Here is a 17421-nt window from a genome sequence, read left to right as displayed (position 1 = left end):
CTGAACAGCCCCAACTCTCTCAGCCTGTCTTCACAGCAGAGGTGCTTCAACTTCTAGTGAAGAAGGTAATTGTTCTTGTTGGGGGGATTAATTCCCTCCACCCAGGATAAGGGCGGTGATGCAGGGAGCCTCTGACTTAGACACTGAGATTTATGTATTTTTATGAAATCTTTATTCCATCTTTCTCAACAAAGAGGGATTTGCTCCTACTGAGGTGCCCTGGTCCATGTGTTCAGGCAGCTTGTCCACCCCGAGGCTTGTGACAGTCTGTGCTGCAACAGCTCCAGGGTGTGAAGCTCAGCTCTGTGTGTCTGACTCGTTTTTACCATCTGAACATCTCCTCAGTTGAATCTCACGTTCTCAATGTGAGACCCAAAATGCAAGTGATGCTTAGGAGCCTTTCCCTCGCCAGTATCAGGGATTTTTACCTTGCCCAAAATCTGGAACGAGTTTCACTGGGAGTTGTTTGTTTGTGCTTCTTTCCCCATCTTTGTTCTTGCTGTAAAACAGGATAGTCCCACTGTATCTGCTGCATAGACGTGGGTAACTTTGCTGCTGTTAGAGCCCAAATCCATCTTTTAAATGCCTCTGGCAGACCGGTATCAATAAGTGACTGGGCAGTATCTGAACCTTGTGGTGGGTGTGTGTCCTGGCCAGTATCAGTGAGTGACTGGGCAGTATCTGAACCTTGTGGTGAGTGTGTGTCCTATCTGGGTTTCAGATGGAGGGTTCTCTACTGCTGGTTCCCAAGACAAAGCCAAAGGCTTGCTTGGAGACAAACTAAGCTGTGCTTCCTTCTCCTGGCAGGAGAGGAAGCCCAAATCTGAGCAAAACAAAAGTTAAAGTTGTGCGTCTCCCTGGTAATTTCTATGCAAATCAGAAAAGGCAAATTACTCTGTGTGTTTTGCTAACTGAAATAGTTTCAGTCTTCTACCTCAAGCATGTGAAAGACAGGGCATTCCCTACTGAGATGAACAGAATGACAAACTTGAGCTTGGACCTCTATGGAAATGATTTCTGCTGGTTTCTGTAATTTTTCAAATTGCAGATTTTTAGAAGTTCTTCATCCTTATACTTAACCAAAAGTTGGTTTGCAATATTTGTAGGTCTCCTCCCTGTGACTGTGCTCAACATTTCCCCTACAAAGGGTTTTACTTTGGTAGCTAATCTCATCCAAAGATCCTAATTATTGTCTCTTTTAGGCAATTTTTGTCCTATTAAGTTACAAAAAAATTGCATTTTGTTGACATCAGAACTGGTTTCACAGCTACAAGTAACAGCAAGGGGTGTTTCTGCAAAGACGCCGTTTAACTGTGACCTCCATCACCCAAACAAGCAGAGCCACAGCTAACAAGATATCTCTTTGCCCACAAGATTTAGAAACTCATCAGGTAGTTTTTTACATAACACGTAGTACTATAAAGAGGTAATATCCCAAGGGCTGACTTTTGGGTGGTGTGTAGTTTGGCACAGTGTTCCTCAGACCACCGGATAACTCTGTTCTACAACAGTTTGTTCAAATCCAACCCTGGAGTTGCTGTACACTGAAGTTTATTTTCTATAAAAACATGGGAGGTTTTCCAAAGTGCAGCTGAACTTCTGCTTACAAAAAACAAAACCAAAAACCACACACAAACAAAAAAAAACCCCATGGGAACTGGGCACCTAACTCCAAATCCCACTGAAATTAAATTCAATCCCCATAATCTCCCATGAAGACTTTGACCCTACTCTTGCAAGTCAACGAACAACTTGTGTGTGGAGAACAGGTCCCAGAGGCATATGCTCTACAAATACCCCAACCCTTTTGCTCTCAGCAGTCAAAGAACATGTTGTTGCCTGAATAGAGTTACACAGAGAGTAAGAAACGTTAGTTTTATCATGTGTTTTGTTTATTAAACTCAGTTTTCACTGATGTCCTGAGTTGCCCAAAATGTTTCCCAGGAAGACTGACAAACAGAAACAAATAATAAATATATAGATACAGATATTTCAAACACTTTAGGTATAAACAAATAAAAGCTCTGGTTTGCCATTTTGGAAGGTCCTATGTAACCAGTATTTTCAACTGGCCAATTAGCAGCACATGTGTTAATCAGTGAAGAACGTCCACTTGTTTTTAAATGATCAAATCCAGTGTTTTAAAATTATTGCTTATTATCAGGCAAAACCCCAAGATATAAAGGGTGTTCATTAAAAATCCTCATTATCAGCAGGGATGGTATAAATTAACAGTACATGCAGCCTTATAGTGGAGGGTCTTTATGCAATTAAGACCAAAAATTTCAGAAATTAATTAAGATGGGCAACTAATCTGAGGTTATTACAGAAGTCAAATTCTCAGCAGGTCTGACCTTGGCACCTTCCTAAAATCTACCTTCTTTCAAGATGGTGGGCTGAGCCCCCTGACATAAACACCTCTAAACACTCATGGCTGGGGACAGAGCACTCAACTGCGACACTCCTCCAAGGCTTTGCCACACAGTGCTAACTCCTCTCCTGCCTCTCCACCAAATCCACTGGGACCTGCTTGGTGGGGCTGCCATGACGTGGGGATGAGAAAGAGGACCAGTGCGCAGAGAAATGTCATGGAGCTGTAGACAACTGAGATATTTTTCCTTCCTCGCTGATCCTTCTGGCTGGCAAGGTTGAGGGAGGCGATGGTGCCAGGTACCAACAGAAAGTGGAAATGTAGATCTCCTTGTAGCACTTGTAACTAGAGGCATCTCAACTTTTGCAGCTACTGGTAACAACACCTTGCATGGCGGGTTCCCCTGTGCCTATCGCACGCACTACTCAGCTAGCAGTCTCCCACTGGGGCTACACTACAGCAGTTCTTGCTCCCTTTAGTTTGGGAGCACCTCGGGGCCAGCGTCCGCCTTCCTGTGCCCTCCTGGTGGGGCATAGCTCGCTGATCTCCTCACTCTGCTCTGGCAGGTCCACTTGCTTCTCTGCAGGAAAACAAGGAGCAGCAGTACTTGTGCTAACCCCTCAGCAGAGGAGCCCAGTCCCAGAGGCAAAGAAATGAAACCCACTGTCCATCTTGCACCAGTGAGTGATGTTCCTCAGGGCATCACGATGGAGATGTGCTGTCAGACCTTCTGGCTGTCATCCGCTCTTTCCCTGCTGGGTCTCTTCGGATACACTATGCTGGCCATCTTGAAGAACTCATCTGCAGCATCCAGAGCTATGAGCCGATCCTGCCAAAGCAATAGAGTTTTACAGTTACTAGGGGCTGCTTTGGGCAGCTCCCTGGTCAGGCTCCTCCCTCCATGGCTGCTCTCAGGTTAAGCCAGGCATTAAGTCTAATCTTTTCCCACTTCGTTAACAAGCTGCAAGAGCACCCAGTTGCACAGGCTTAAAGGAACTTGGCTGGGGGGACAAATTTATGGTGCTACAGCATTGATATTTCTAAGGAAGCGGAACAGCCAAGCTACAAGTGCAACATCTGATGGGGACACCTCAGATGTCCCCATGTAACTGAGCATCCTCTGGTGCAGTTCACCTACCTGCTTCCCTTTGTTTGACTCACAGAGGTGGGGGCTACAGAGAGGAAGGTATGCTCAGAGCTACTCACCACCACGAAGAGGTAGCGCTCAGAAAGCTCCCAGTTGGTGGGGAAGATGTTTGTCTCTTCAGAGAGCTTTAACAAGATGTCCCGGGCTTTGCCCATGTTCTGTGAGTCGCTGATGGTGCTGAGTTTGGTCACTGACAAGAGGGAGTCTGCTTCCTTCTGGAAACCTGGGAGAGAGGTGTGTTACAGAAAGGACTCAAACATGCAGGCAGGGTCATCCCTGAGCTCTCCTGGCTCTTGCAAGGTTCTTTTCTCCCCCTCCACCTTGGGCTGCTGCATTCCCTACTTAGTAAAACAAACTAGTGTTTCCCTGAGGCACTTGGTGTCTGCACTTGGGGCAGGTATGAGCTTGCTGGCGTGGAAAAAAAAAAATCACAAACCCATTCAGAGCAAGTTTGTTGTTAGCTTTCCAGAGAAAGTGTATGAACACCCACACCCAGTGTGCTGATTGAGCTCTTGTATGTTCCTGAGGCTGCCAGAGCTTTCAGGGCTGGTAGGGCTTCCTGAGCACCCCAGTGTCTACACCTATGTGTTGTTGGGAGGTAACAGTGATAAAAAACCCGTGGCGGTAATGGATGAATGAGTAATTGTTCCAGTAACAGTCAATATCTCTTATAGGAAGGAGATCCAGGGAAGGAAACAGGGAGGAGAATGAATGCAATTGCTACCATTAGCTCTTTGTCAGCTCCAGGGAGCTAATGGTGATGTGTCTCACCCAAAAACACTTACAGAGGAAAGAGAGGTGGTCTTAGGGTTAAAGCACAGATAGGAGACAAAAGATAGGAGGTTTTCAGATGTGGCTGCACATCTAGCTTTGCTAAGGCCATATGATCCCTGGCCGTGAGCTTTCCCACAGCCCTGGAACCACTACAGACGTGAGGGAGATGTGGGAGAGACTTTGGCAACGGGCTGTAACAGATGGAAGGATGTCAAGTGATACCTCCAGTGTTTGGTCTGTACAGGCTGAGCGAGCACCTCGGTGAAGATGAGCGGTGATACCTGGTTATGAATTTATAATGTTTCTCCCACCCAGATGCCAGAGCAGCAGGTAGGGCAGGAGCAGCTGAGATACCCGTCTCTTCTGCTCCCAGTGGTAATATCCTTGAGCAGCCCAACAAGTGCGCTCGACTAGCACATCCTCCTCTCTCATTAGCTGCCAACCACCTCCAAAGCATGATGCAAGTCACCGAGCTGATGTGCCAGTACCGTGTGTCACATGCTGCATGCAGCACAAGTAGGAAAACCAGGTCACACCCGTCGTTGCCTTCTCCAGAGGAGCAGCAGCTGAGCACACAGGACTGGTGGGTGCAGCTCACTGCTTGAGGGCTAGGAAGTAGCAGGAGTAGGAGGGAGGGCCACTGTTAAGCAATTTCATGTGGTGAAAGAGTATTTCAAATTCACTTGGGAGCACGCAAAGTGGGTGGTTGAGCTGTGATCAGCTGGCATGGGCTAAGGAAGAAAAATAGATGTTATCTGTGTTCAAATCTGAAAGGCATATTCATTTCTTCCTGCTTATCTTGTTTAGAAAAACCCAGGGTGAACTCCTAGGTATCCCTGCTGAGTTTCCACAAGGAAGCTTGAAATGAACGACTGTGCATGCTGGTATGGGCTTGAAAGGCTCTCCCGCTGATTGTGGTTAGGGAGCTTTTTGATGTGCCTTCAGACATGGTGGCCCTGTCTCCTCCCAGCTGTGCCTGAGCTCTGGAGAGCCTCACCGAGGCTCTCAGCTGCCATGTGGGCTACCTGATGGCAACCTTGCTTTATTTCCCTCCCTTTCTCCTCTACCAGCCTGATCTTGTGGAGCCGTTCCCATCCTCAGCCATCGTGTGACCTCTCGTTTGTACCACAGAAATGACATTCTTTTGTCCCCTAGCTTACCTAAATCCTCCAAAATGTGTTTCCACCTGCTTCTCACTTGTTTTCGGGTCTGTCGTAAGGTATAAATGTCATAGTTGAGCTTTTGCCATTCCTGCAAAGCAAAAGGATAAGAGACACTCAGATATTTGCATGCAGGGAGACCTCTCCTGCTTTTCCAGGGTTTTCAGCTTTCAGAAACAGAGCCAGATTTGAACTGTCGATGTTGGCACTGAGGGATCGGTATGAAGGTCGATGGCCAGGCTGTCGTTGTCCCTGGAGGAAATTACACTGAGCAGTATAGAATAGTTCAGCGTGACGTTTGGTACAGCACCTCTGTACCTTCTCTGCGTGTACAAAACAGGTTTCCAGTGCCCTTGGAATGGGATTGCAGAATTTAGCTTAGGCATTGCTGATGGCCAAAGTGGTCTTCTCGGTCAGACAGGGAGAATATAACTCCAGTTCTGTGCTGGAAATTATAACGCTGTCCTAGGCTGGAGAACAACGTGAACTTCCAAACATAACTCATCTGAGAGACTTCACTCTCTCTGGTCTAAAGCCCTTTACCCCAAACCTTGATACCCCAGCTAGTATAAAAACTTGAGGTTATGAAAATACCTTATGTGGCCTTTACAGCTTGAGAAACCACAACCACATATTAATAATTACCTTCTATAAACTATTGCAACACCTTATTTTCATCTCCTTGCAGTGAAACTGGCACGGCACATTTTCTTACCGCTGATGATAGCCCATGGGAAACTAAAAGTTTGGAAACCAAAAAAAGTGACTGCTCTCAGTATGGTCACACATACAGAGGCTTCTCCAAACTGCTCAGCCCTCCATTTGGCATTTCACTGGAGTAGACAGGTACTCAAAAACCAGAAAAATAGACTTTTTTTTTTAAAAGGCTGGCGTATTCTATTCTCAACAACAGAGAAGAAGATGGTTGAGGGCTGAGCTGGAGTCATTTGACATAATAACTATGAGTGGCTGCCAGTTGCTGCAGTTAACGCCTCATTTAACCATACAGTTTAAATCCTTGCGCTTGACCTCAAGCTTTATGTCTGCATAATGGGACACTGTCTAAAGGGGGAGGTTCTGAAGTTATTTATTAAAATTATACCAGGACAATGAAACACATCTGTACAAGTATGCATCCTTGTGGAAATGCTCATATTCTGCAAGAAAACCCAGAGTATTTTTCCTGGCTGAGTTTCATCTTAAACGCACACGCTGAAAAGGATGCACTTACAAAAGCATCCACACAGCGGGTCATAATATCACTCACGTAATTTCTTTGCACTAACAACCTTAATTAATCTTATTTCTCAGCAACAGATTACATAGATGGACTCTTGTAGAATAAACGGGTGTTAATCTGTGCCATCTCCCTGGGGTTTTCCTATGTGACCCAGGGTTCAAAGGGGTTAAATAATACCCAGGCAGGTAGGCTGTGCTTTAGAAATCCCACTGGTTTTCTGATACCTGGTGCCTTCAAGAGTTGACTTGATTTCATAAAGAGTTAGAGATTTCTTAGTGGTTTTGGGTTTTTTTATTTTTCCTGAACCAGCTGACACACCACAACTGCAGAGAATTAAATAAGGAGCCTGTTTTCTTGTTCAGCCATATTTGCAGGAACCCCTTGGAGATGATGCTTTGGAAGAAGCAGTCGGGGCTAAGACACTGGTGGACTCAGGTCAGGAGAGCAGGGGAAAGGCGACTCTGCCTGCAGCCGTGGCTCTGCACTGCTCCTCCTCTCGGAGAGAAAAATCCCCTTTGTTTTTAGCTTTGTGTTGCTCTCTCAACGAGCTCACTTTGCTGATCAGAGCTGCGTTTCTCTCCTGACTGCAGTGGTACCTGCAAACAGCTTCAGTGGTCATACAGGAGGGCACCTGCCTGCCAGTGCAAGGCATCAAAATGCCTCTCCAGCCTTTGGCCAGAGAAAAGACGCAAGGCCAAGACTCCGTTCTCTTGTGGCACCTGCTCCTAGCTAGGAATTGAGCTCCTCACAATGAAAAAGAAAATAGGGGTTTTATGGTATTAAAGCTTTGTGGGAAGTTTATAGCAACCTTGAAATTTTTTAAAGGAGAATAAAGACCACATGATGCCTTGTTCCCCCCTGGTGGGGTGTCCTGGTTTTTAGCTCTGTCCAGGGACAGAGCGAGGTTTCTTTTCAGTAGCTGGAACAGCACTGGGGTTTGGGTTCAGATGGGATTTGTTACAATAAGAACATTGATAACATCCCCATGTTTGCGTTTTTGTCACTGGAAGTTGAAGGACTTTGTGTTTTGCTGGTCTACAAGTGCAAGATCTCAGGGGGTGAGGAATATTGCAATGAATCAGCTCCATAGGCATTGGGCTCTGCCAAGGGGCTGTTCCATCTCCTGTCCCCCATGGGCAGGAGATTCATGAGGGGCTCTTCCTCTATTGCTCTCTCTGGCTTTGGCTCGGGCTCTGGCTCTCCCGGGATTGCAGTTTCAGGTCGGGATTGTCGCTCCTCTGGGATCGTTCTCTGGGAACAGGCTGGGCTTGGTCGGCGGGTGGTGAGCAATGGCACTGGGCATCACTCATTTGCATATTTTGTTACTGTTATTATTTTAATTTCATTATTATTTTAAGTTTTATTTTATTTCCATTATTAAAATTGTTCTTATCTTACCCTACCAGTCTCCTTACCCTTGCCCCCCAATTCTCTCTCCTGTCCCCTGGGTGGGCAGTGAGCAAGCAGCTGTGTTTGGCTCCCAGCCCAGTGCTAACCCAGTGAAACTGCCACACAGGGATCCTCAGAAACATCTCAGCCTGCTTGTGACCCCGTGGTATAAGCAGAGAAAGGAGAGCAAAGCAGTCTGGGCATGCTGGCGGGGACATAAGTTGTGAGTCTCTGCCCTCCCACGGAGATAAACAAGTGCTTTAACACACACCATTGGTCAACACAGCTGCTGTGATCCCAGGTGTGCTTCATGTTGCTGAATTAGCAATCCAGAGTCTGGGAAAGATGCTCCTGTCCCCAAAACGTGGGTTGCTGGCAGCAGGCAGCAGCTTTCGGGGCTGCAGGGATTTACACCCCTTTTTAGCAAACCAGACTCCTTGCTAAGCCAGAGAGCGAGCAGCGCTTAGTGTGCAGGGAAGCTGCTCCCGATTTCCTCTGGATTAACAGCAGCATGGTTTTCCCTCATCTGTTTTTGTTTTAAGAAAATCTAGGTTATGGCTTTCTTGTACATCATAGTGTTATGGAACCGAATACGGTGTATAGTCAGTCTCGGGAGATCTCTGGAGTGGCTTTGGTACAGAAAATGATACTTGATGGTAGTGCCTGGGGGGGAACCTCTTGTTTTGGAGGTATTTCTTTTGCCTGGGTGTGGAGCCAAATGTATTCATGTTTCTGTAGAAAAATCTGGGAGGAGGATGCTGCACATGGTGTAGAAAAGAAACTGGAGACTAGAGATTATCAGGGTGAGGATGGGCAGCTCTGGGCTGAGCTCTCCAAGGGGCTCATGGCCTGTTCCCCATCAGCCTCAGAAAACATGGAGTTTTCACAGGTCATTCCTTATAGTAGACATCCTAAATGCTGTGAGCAGTAAGTTGTCCTCTGTGTTGCTTTAATGAAGGAAATAAAATTAAGAGCATCTTAATGATGAACCTAAAAAGCATCTGCCTTTAACTACACAGCAGAGGAAGGCTAACGTTTGTCGTGACTATGTCTCTGCATAGGAACGGGCAACATCAGAGACCTTGGGCAGGGTGTTCCCCACACACGTCCTGTGAGTCACCAAGACATGACCTGCAGAAAGATCTGGGCACCGTCATGAGGCCTGGGCTGCTCAGCACCAGCTGCCAGGCAGCCCCAGGGCAGGCAGGCAGCCGGGGCTCCCCACTGAACCCCGCTCTCCCTCAGCCCTCGCTGTGGCTGTGACAGGGACGGCTGCCGCGTACCAGGGCACCAGGGAGATGCAGGACAGGGCAGGATGCCCTCTGTGGTGTCCAAAGCTGTGTGTAGGCATGGGACAAGCAGCTCTCTCCCAAAACTTTGCTTCTTTTTGCACCTCTGTGCACCTCCCTTCCCTGTCCTGCCTCTTGCAAAGTTAGATGTAACTTCTGGAGTGGTGAGGAGGCTTTTCACACACAGTACTGGGAAAGGACAGTGGAAAACTGGTCTTCACCAAACCCCTTGGTGTTTCTGTGGGTCTGGGACATCCCCGTGACACATTCAAAATCAGACCTTTAAGAAAAATATCCTTCTGCCAAAATTTGAATTATAATCATAGAATCGTAGACTGGTTTGGGTTGGAAGGGACCTTAAAGATCATCTAGTTGCAACCCCCCTGCCATCATCAGAGACACCTTCCACTAGCCCGGGTTGCTCAAAGCCTCATCCAACCTGGCCTAGTTTGACCACAGGAAACCAAAGCAGGTTGTAGTTCCTGGCCCTGTTTTTTGCAATCAGTTTTGCCCTTTTAAACCTACATACCAGGGCACGACATACACCACTGGGACCTTGAGAAAACCCTTTGTGCATGAGTCAAAAATATCCCAGGAGCAGCAGGGAAACCCCGCTGCCTCTCTCCTCTGAGCGCTCAGCCCTTCAAATATTTACCTGGAAAACTTCCCTGGACTCTCTAGTGTGAAATACTAAACCTGCAAATGCCAAATGGAAGTGAGGAAATGCTGGGCATGGAATATAAGCCAGGTTGGTACATAACTAAGAGCTCTAGGAAAAAACATGCCAAGAGAACAGGCAAGCACTGTCCAACTTTTCATCCCTGCTTGTATGGAAATTTCCTCATTAGTAGGTAGCTTTCTTCATGTTGTCAAAACAATCCTCTACCAAAGCCTTCTCCTTTATTCCCTTGAAAGCCATTTGTGTCACCGTTCTGTTCAAGAGTTTTATTTTGGAAATTAGGTCAAAACGGAGTTATCAGGGAAAGACTGCAAAATACCAGTCCAGGCAGGTACACACCACAGCCAGGGATGCTCCTGCTCTGGCTCTGCGACTGGCCCCACTGGAAGGAGTTGAACATATATAAACTGTAGATCTATGCTCATACGTTGAACCCTCATCCAACATCTCAGCTTAGAATAAGCTTAAGATTGGAACTAGATGATCTTTAAGGTCCCTTCTAATCCAAACCATTCTATTCTATGATTAAATTGGATTCAGTTTTAAGAGGGGCAGGCAGGAGTTCGTAAATAATTTTTCACATGTATTAAGTGGGTCAGTTCTGGTCTCCCTGACCAGCATCATCAACCCTGGGCAAAACCCATCACCTCTCTGTGCCCCAGCAACAGTATGTCACAACACTGACCTTCTCTGTAATGTGTTTAAAAAAAAGAATAAACCTGTAGGAGAGCAGGAGGAAGCAGAAAAATAGGCCTTGTCAGCTTGTTAATGGGTTTGCCAGGAGGATTGTGCCAGCACAGCTCTGCTAGCCAGGCCCCCAGCAGAGATGCGGGCAGAGGAATTGCCTTTGCTAGTGGGGTTCATGATCCCACCTTCCCCAAGGGAACAAGCCAAAAGAAGAAAGAAACACTGCATTTACAACAAAGTGTAAGAACAGTGGTTTTTTTCTCTGTCATCATGTGAAAACCCACCTTTAGTTCCTGTTCACAGACCCGTGGTGCAGCTGCCCTAAACCTGGCTCCTTCTCTGACACCAGGACTGGTGCAGCAGCTCAGACTCCCTGCCTGTAGCTGGGTAATGCCATGCACCCTGTCAGAGGACACTGAGGCACCATGACCACCTCAAATGGGACCTCATGGAGGGGGCTATTGGCCACACCACATACATGAGCCCAGCAATGAGGCCAGTGTAGTTCTTGCTGTTAAAATTGGAGGCTTGCTGGAGCCACAGTAGTCCCCCTGTCCCAAAAAACATTTTCCCCCACACTAGGAGGGTACGTGCTGGAACAATGACTTGGCTTGTACCTACACAGCATCTGAAATAACATCCTGGTTTCCCAGAGCTCCTCAGTTCACCTCTAGATTCGGGGTTGTACTTTATACCACAACAGGTTTGATGATGCTGCAGGGCAGGAGCAGGAAAAAAAAACTCATTTATTTTATATTTGAAAAGTTGACCCCAGCCTTCAAAAGCTTTGACAACAGCTTTGATCTCCAAAGGCTGTATCCACTTTACCAGCCCCCTTAAGCCAGCCCTTCGGCTACAGCGTTTCTGGTTTTCTCTGCGCACGCCCTCTCCTGCCCACACTTGGCTTCAAAAGTCCATCCAAGCACATCGAGCTCATCAGCCTCAAGCAGAGAGAAATGTGAAGCTGCAAGTTGCTCAGTCCTCATGATTTTAGGGTGCTTCAGTGAATTTTGCCTCATGTACCCATTGCACAGTGGGTTTGGCAATTGCTGGGTGCTCCAGCGGGCTCCACCATGGCCAATGGCCCCATGAGCTGTCATTCCCAGCACATGGCAGCGAGCAGGATGAGCAAGTGGGTGTGAAATGGGGTGCACCCGGGATGACATGGTGCTTGCTTTGAAGAGCTTGCTCCCCTGGTTCAGTGAGGAGCTGGGTGGAGCACGCCTGGCATCCTTATGCAAGGTAAGGTCACACTGAGTTTGGGCTGGAGCTGCCAAATTTCCCAGAATGGGGCTATCAGGAGTGGGCAGGGAGAAGAAAAAGCTCTGCATGGATCAGGTGTGGGTCCAACCCTATGGCAGAGGCAAGGAAATGACCCTAAGAGAGGACACCAACACTATGAGTTGCTGGCAGCCCCACCATAAATGATCTAACATGCAGAAAATGGATTGAGCTACAGGATGCACTAGGTATATGAGCACCTGGCCCTTCCCATACACAGTTTAGTTTATTGATTAACACTGATCCACAGTGAAGAGCTGTCCAGGCCAGGACAGAACCATCATGGACCACATGTGCTGAACTCCAGCACTGCAATGATGTAACCACTGCATCCTGGCCCGCTGCTTCTCCTGTCTTAGCGCACAGAAAACTGCCACTATGTGAAGAAGTAATTAAAAAATAAGAAGATACCCAGGAATGCAGAAATGGGTTAGTCAGATTAAGAAATACACGCTTAGCATGATTTTTAGAGTGCATATGACCCTGGAGCTGTAGGCTTCGTGGATCTCTGAACCCTAACCCTAACGGTGTGTGGGGTTTAGGAAGTACCAAGGGTTGCCTAGATAAGAAAGGTAAGGAAGGAACAAATATTGATGGAGTGCCGTGCTCCCCTTGGCCTGCCTTTTCCAGTGACAGTGTCCCTGGAGCTGTAGGCTTTGTAGATCTCTCAACCCTAACCCTAACGGCGGCCTGAGACCGCGGCTGATGTCCCAAGTGGGATGGGTGGGCAGGATGAGAGAAGCGTGGAAGGAGGAAGGTTGGAGCAGTTTGATGCTGAGGTGGTGCCACGCAGATAAAGGACACATGTCGTAGAGGAACCTGGTTTTGGGGATTTTTCCAAGGTCCTGTGCTATGAAAGCACTAAGATAAAGTTAGGGAATGACAAAGCACGCAGTAAGTGCACAGGACGCCAAAATTTCTTTGTGAAATGAAGGAGCAGAAATACAGGGAGTAGTTCTGCTCTCAGTCTGATTCTCACCAAGAGAAAAAAATAAAGGATCCATGGTTTTACAACACTCGTGCACTGCACATACAAGAAACCGTTCCTCCGTTCCCTGTCCTGCAGCATCCACACACTCTCCCCGGGGACTTTGGGAGCAGAGCAGCTCCCAGAGCAGATTATGGCTTTTGCAGCCCAGTGCTGTTTTGCAATTAGACCTTTTTTTTTTTTTTTTCTCTCTCTCTCAGTGTCTGAAGTCTTTTAAGCAGGGGAGTGCAACACAATCTGGCCTAGTTTTAAAATGCTTACTGGAGTAAGGAGAGATTTCAGCACTGGGGGCCGAACGCAGGAATGTTGGCTTTGCCAGCCAAGTCCTTCCCTGTTCTGCCACCTAGATAGAGCTGCAGCTGGACACTGCCAGCAGCTTGCTGGGCTTATATATTGTGCCTCAGTTTCTCTAGCTGTAACACAGAGATAGCAGAGGGGCTGGCAATCACTAGCTGCGAAGGGCTCTGTGCCATAATTCAAATCAAGCATATCGCACATTGGTTTTCTTCAAAGTCAGCCTGATGTTGTGCTCCTCAGGCTTTTTTATTCATTGCACTGCATAAAAAAAACAGGGTACGTGGTCTTACATTTGGTGTGGAGAGGAAGCCCTGTGCTCTTTGTTATTTCCTTTTTCACTGGCAGGCACAGCAACTGCTCAGCCCTGCTAAAAACCCTATGTGTACACTGAAGGCAGGGAGAAAGTGTTTAGGACAGGCAGGAGCATTGGGTTTGGGACAGGCAGGTGCATTGGGTTTGGGACAGGCAGGAGCATTGGGTTTAGGACAGGCAGGAGCATTGGGTTTGGGACAGGTAGGTGCACTGGGTTTGGGACAGGCAGGAGCATTGGGTTTAGGACAGGCAGGAGCATTGGGTTTGGGACAGGTAGGTGCACTGGGTTTGGGACAGGCAGGAGCATTGGGTTTAGGACAGGCAGGAGCATTGGGTTTGGGACAGGTAGGTGCACTGGGTTTGGGACAGGCAGGAGCATTGGGTTTAGGACAGGCAGGAGCATTGGGTTTGGGACAGGTAGGTGCACTGGGTTTGGGACAGGCAGGAGCATTGGGTTTAGGACAGGCAGGTGCAGGAGTGCTCTCCTGCTCGCCCATAACTGATGTTCTCCTCTGCAACCTGAGCAAGGCTGACACACAACTCTCCTTTGCTCAGGGAGCCATCATTTCAGCAGCTCACCCACTTATGATACTCTTTTATAAATAATAATAGCTTTTAGGAGGCCTGGCTCACCATAAGCCCCCGATCAAGCTAAAAGGCTGCTCGAATGGGTGCAGGCTGAAATCAGAAGCTTCAGCGCTGCCCTGAACTACATCCAGCTCTGAACAGCCCAGCACTGGCACAGCCCCCTAAACAGAGTTCTTGTTTCCTTCAGCCACTTTGGGCTGGATGAGGCTCCCTGCCTTCTCTTAGACAAGCAAGGCAGAGAAAACAGCCGTGGGGAGGGAAGAGGAAATCTTCAGTTAGAGCTGTAAAGCTGATGGGCAGCCATGAAAACATTGTTACCAACTCACCCATTGTAAACACCACGATTAATTCAATCCCCGCCAAAAAAAACCCCAAAAACCTGTTAAATAGGGATTGTGGGCAACTGTGTACAAGGATTGCATTGTCTCATTTTAAGTTTTTAAAATTGTAATTTTGATCTCAGCTGTACCTCTGGAGTTTAAGGTTTCTCATGACAGCTGAGCTAGCCTTTGGTTAAGGAGTCTATCACAGGAGGAAGAGTTACAGTTTTGCCATCTCTTGGATGAAGTGGGATCACGTTGAAATTAAAAGTGAAGCCTCCAGGCTTCCCTGCAAACATTCTGAAGTCTTAAAAAAACAATCAGAGACGGGGAAAACACGTCACTATTTGCTACAGCCTTCTCCTAATCAGGCCACTGAAATCTCCTTTGCGTTGAAGTGCTTTAGTGAAGGAAATCAGGGCTGCAAAACAGCCTTTATGTAACAGCGATGACTTTTCCCTTCTGCTCTAAGAGCTGTGCCACTTCCCCCCTTCTCAATAATTGCCCAGTAACTCATTAGAGGAGTATTTAACCTGACGCATCACTGGAGCGGCTCCAGGCACTGCCACTGCTGGGCAAAAGCCACTGCAGGCAGGGCTAACGCCAGGCTGAGCACAGAAAAACCAAACCAGGGGAATATTGGACAAAAAAAAAAGCAGCCTGTGAAGCTAGGAAATGGAGCTGGGGATCCCAGTGTCACCAGTACACATTTGTGGGTGGTGGAAGAGGTTTTTGCAGGGCATTGTGCATCCCAGCTCAGGGCAGCTCTCCTGCTCAGCTGACAGAGACATCCCCGAGCTTTCCAGGGATGAGATGGCCACAGACCCACCCACACCAGCTATAGGATACAATCCGGAGGGTGATGGAGCAGAAGGGAGGACCTGGTGCCTGTGTGAGCCCCACTGGGGGACTGTGGGGTCCTTATAGCAGCTTAATGGGTGCTCAAATAAAGGCACCACCAAAGCAGCCAGTGAAAGCACCGAGCCAGGGTGGTGGTGCAACCCGAGCGTGAGGAACGGCACCATCTCACCTCCGAATCCTTGTCCAGCTGGCTCCTGACCACAATCATGTTGTACAGCACCCGGTCATCGTCCGACTCCGTGTGGGTCACGTCGTGTGGGGTGCTCCACAGGTTCTTCTCCTCGTCCCGCGCCAGCGTGGCTCCGAAGGAGGCGTAGGGGTTGTTGTTACTGCAGAAAGGGGAGGCAGCGTCAGCTACCACAGCATCCCACTGCCTTCTCTTACCTTCCCAGGGTGAAGTGCCATTGTGACACCCCCTCTCGCAGCCCAGCATCCTGCCTGGGAGAGGGGAGGGGAGGATGAAGAGGAGGGAGGAATGGGAAGACAGACAGAACTTTTCACCTTAGCAAACATCCTGACCACGCAAGCCACAGTTCAAACCAGGCAGTGAGACAACAGACACGCAAATTTGCTGAAGACACCAGATTTTATTTGAGGAACTGCAAGCATCCACCTGCAAGGGTGAAAGGCAGCATCTCCCCGTCGTTCCTGCAGCCCTCTGCCCTGCTGCCCATCACACCTACCCACCCCAAACCCTGCACAAGCTCCCCCCAGCCTCTCCAAGCTTAACGTGGGAACAGTTCTCATTAACTAAGACTCAAAAATCCCAGCAGCTCTGGAGGGGGTATTCTTGCAATTAGACCAACCCTGCAGCTGTGTGCCAAGGTCTCAGCAGCATGGTCTGTCCCACAGAGACTTTGTGTGCAGAGCAGTATGCCTTGAGCAGTGGGCAAGGGGATGGCTGCACAATGCCTCTCCGTTGCCTCTTGGTCAAAGAAGTAACTTCTACCCATCTTCTCCTCAAAGGCAGAGCCACTGGGTATGGTTTGATTTCAGAAAAAAAACACACACCACCTCTGTTGAGGGAGCTGGGACTGGTTAGCCTGGGAAAGAGATGGTTTGGGGGGGATCTCATCCATGTGTGTAAGTACATGATGGAGGGAGCAAAGGAGATGAAGCCAGACCCTTCTCAGTGGTGCCCCACGATAGGACATACATTGAATTACAGGAAATTCTGTTTAATCCTAAGAATGGTGGGTGAACACTGGCACAGGTTGCCCAGAGAGGTTGTGGGGTCTCCATCCTTGGAGACACTCAAAACTCAACTGGACAAGGTCATGGGTGACCTGCTCCAGCTGACCCTGCTTGAGCAGGGGTTGGACTGGATGCTCTCCAGAGGTCTCACATCCATGACCACGTTTCTGTGTGACCTTCAGCTCTACCAAATCAAGTAGGCAATCCTCACAGGTGCCCCCCACCCCAGCAGCTCCTACCTGAGAGGTACAGTGATGCACTGAGCTGCGCAAGGACCTGTGCCAAGGCACAGAAAGGATATTTAGCCCGATCTCCCATCTTTACTTGGGGATGGAAGCATCCTCAGCCTGCTTGTCAACTCTGGGCTTTATTTGCTTAGTGGTCAGCAAAGCAGAGCATCATCTTCTGGGATGGCTGTCCCCACTGAGGCTAGGAGCTTTTCTCTACACTGGTGGTAGTTCTGTGTTTTATGACTTTATGTTGCTACTGGGATGTGTTTTTTTGTTGTGGGTTTTTTTTAATAGGGTTATTTAATTCTACTAGGAGAAGTTTTAGCAGAGGATTTCCATAATGTTTCTAATCAAGGTATCCAGACACTTGAGCAGAACAACACAAATGGAGAAGTATTTTCAGCCTTACCCAATAGTTCCAGCAAGTCATCCTGTGGCAAGCCCTGCTCACTTCTTGTTAGAACAACCCACTCCTTATTCTATTTGCTACCAAAACCCCATTCCTTTTGCAAGGAACCCATCCAGCAAAACCTCAGATATCACTGCAGGCACTTTAGTCATGATGCCAAGCCATAAAAAAGATGCTAAGAGGAGCTCCAGCTCATAGATAAAAT

The 17421-nt window shown here is 48.0% G+C and overlaps 1 protein-coding gene across 1 annotated transcript; it reads right to left on the bottom strand.

The window, feature by feature from the left end:
* Positions 1-3065: 3065 nt before the first annotated feature.
* On the bottom strand, positions 3066-15712 carry MREG (melanoregulin; the record flags this gene model as incomplete). Its single annotated transcript, XM_029084923.1, is given in 4 exon segments — positions 3066-3200; positions 3578-3741; positions 5453-5543; positions 15553-15712. Coding segments are annotated over 4 exon segments (550 nt in total), but the record flags the coding sequence as incomplete, so codon positions are not given.
* Between the last annotated feature and the right edge of the window lie 1709 nt (positions 15713-17421).

The sequence above is a fragment of the Antrostomus carolinensis genome, unplaced genomic scaffold (genome assembly GCF_000700745.2).
Source record: "Antrostomus carolinensis isolate BGI_N321 unplaced genomic scaffold, ASM70074v2 scaffold40615, whole genome shotgun sequence".
Lineage (NCBI taxonomy): Eukaryota > Metazoa > Chordata > Aves > Caprimulgiformes > Caprimulgidae > Antrostomus > Antrostomus carolinensis.
The sequence above is the reverse complement of the archived record's forward strand: the minus strand, read 5'-3'. Positions and strand labels throughout refer to the sequence as shown.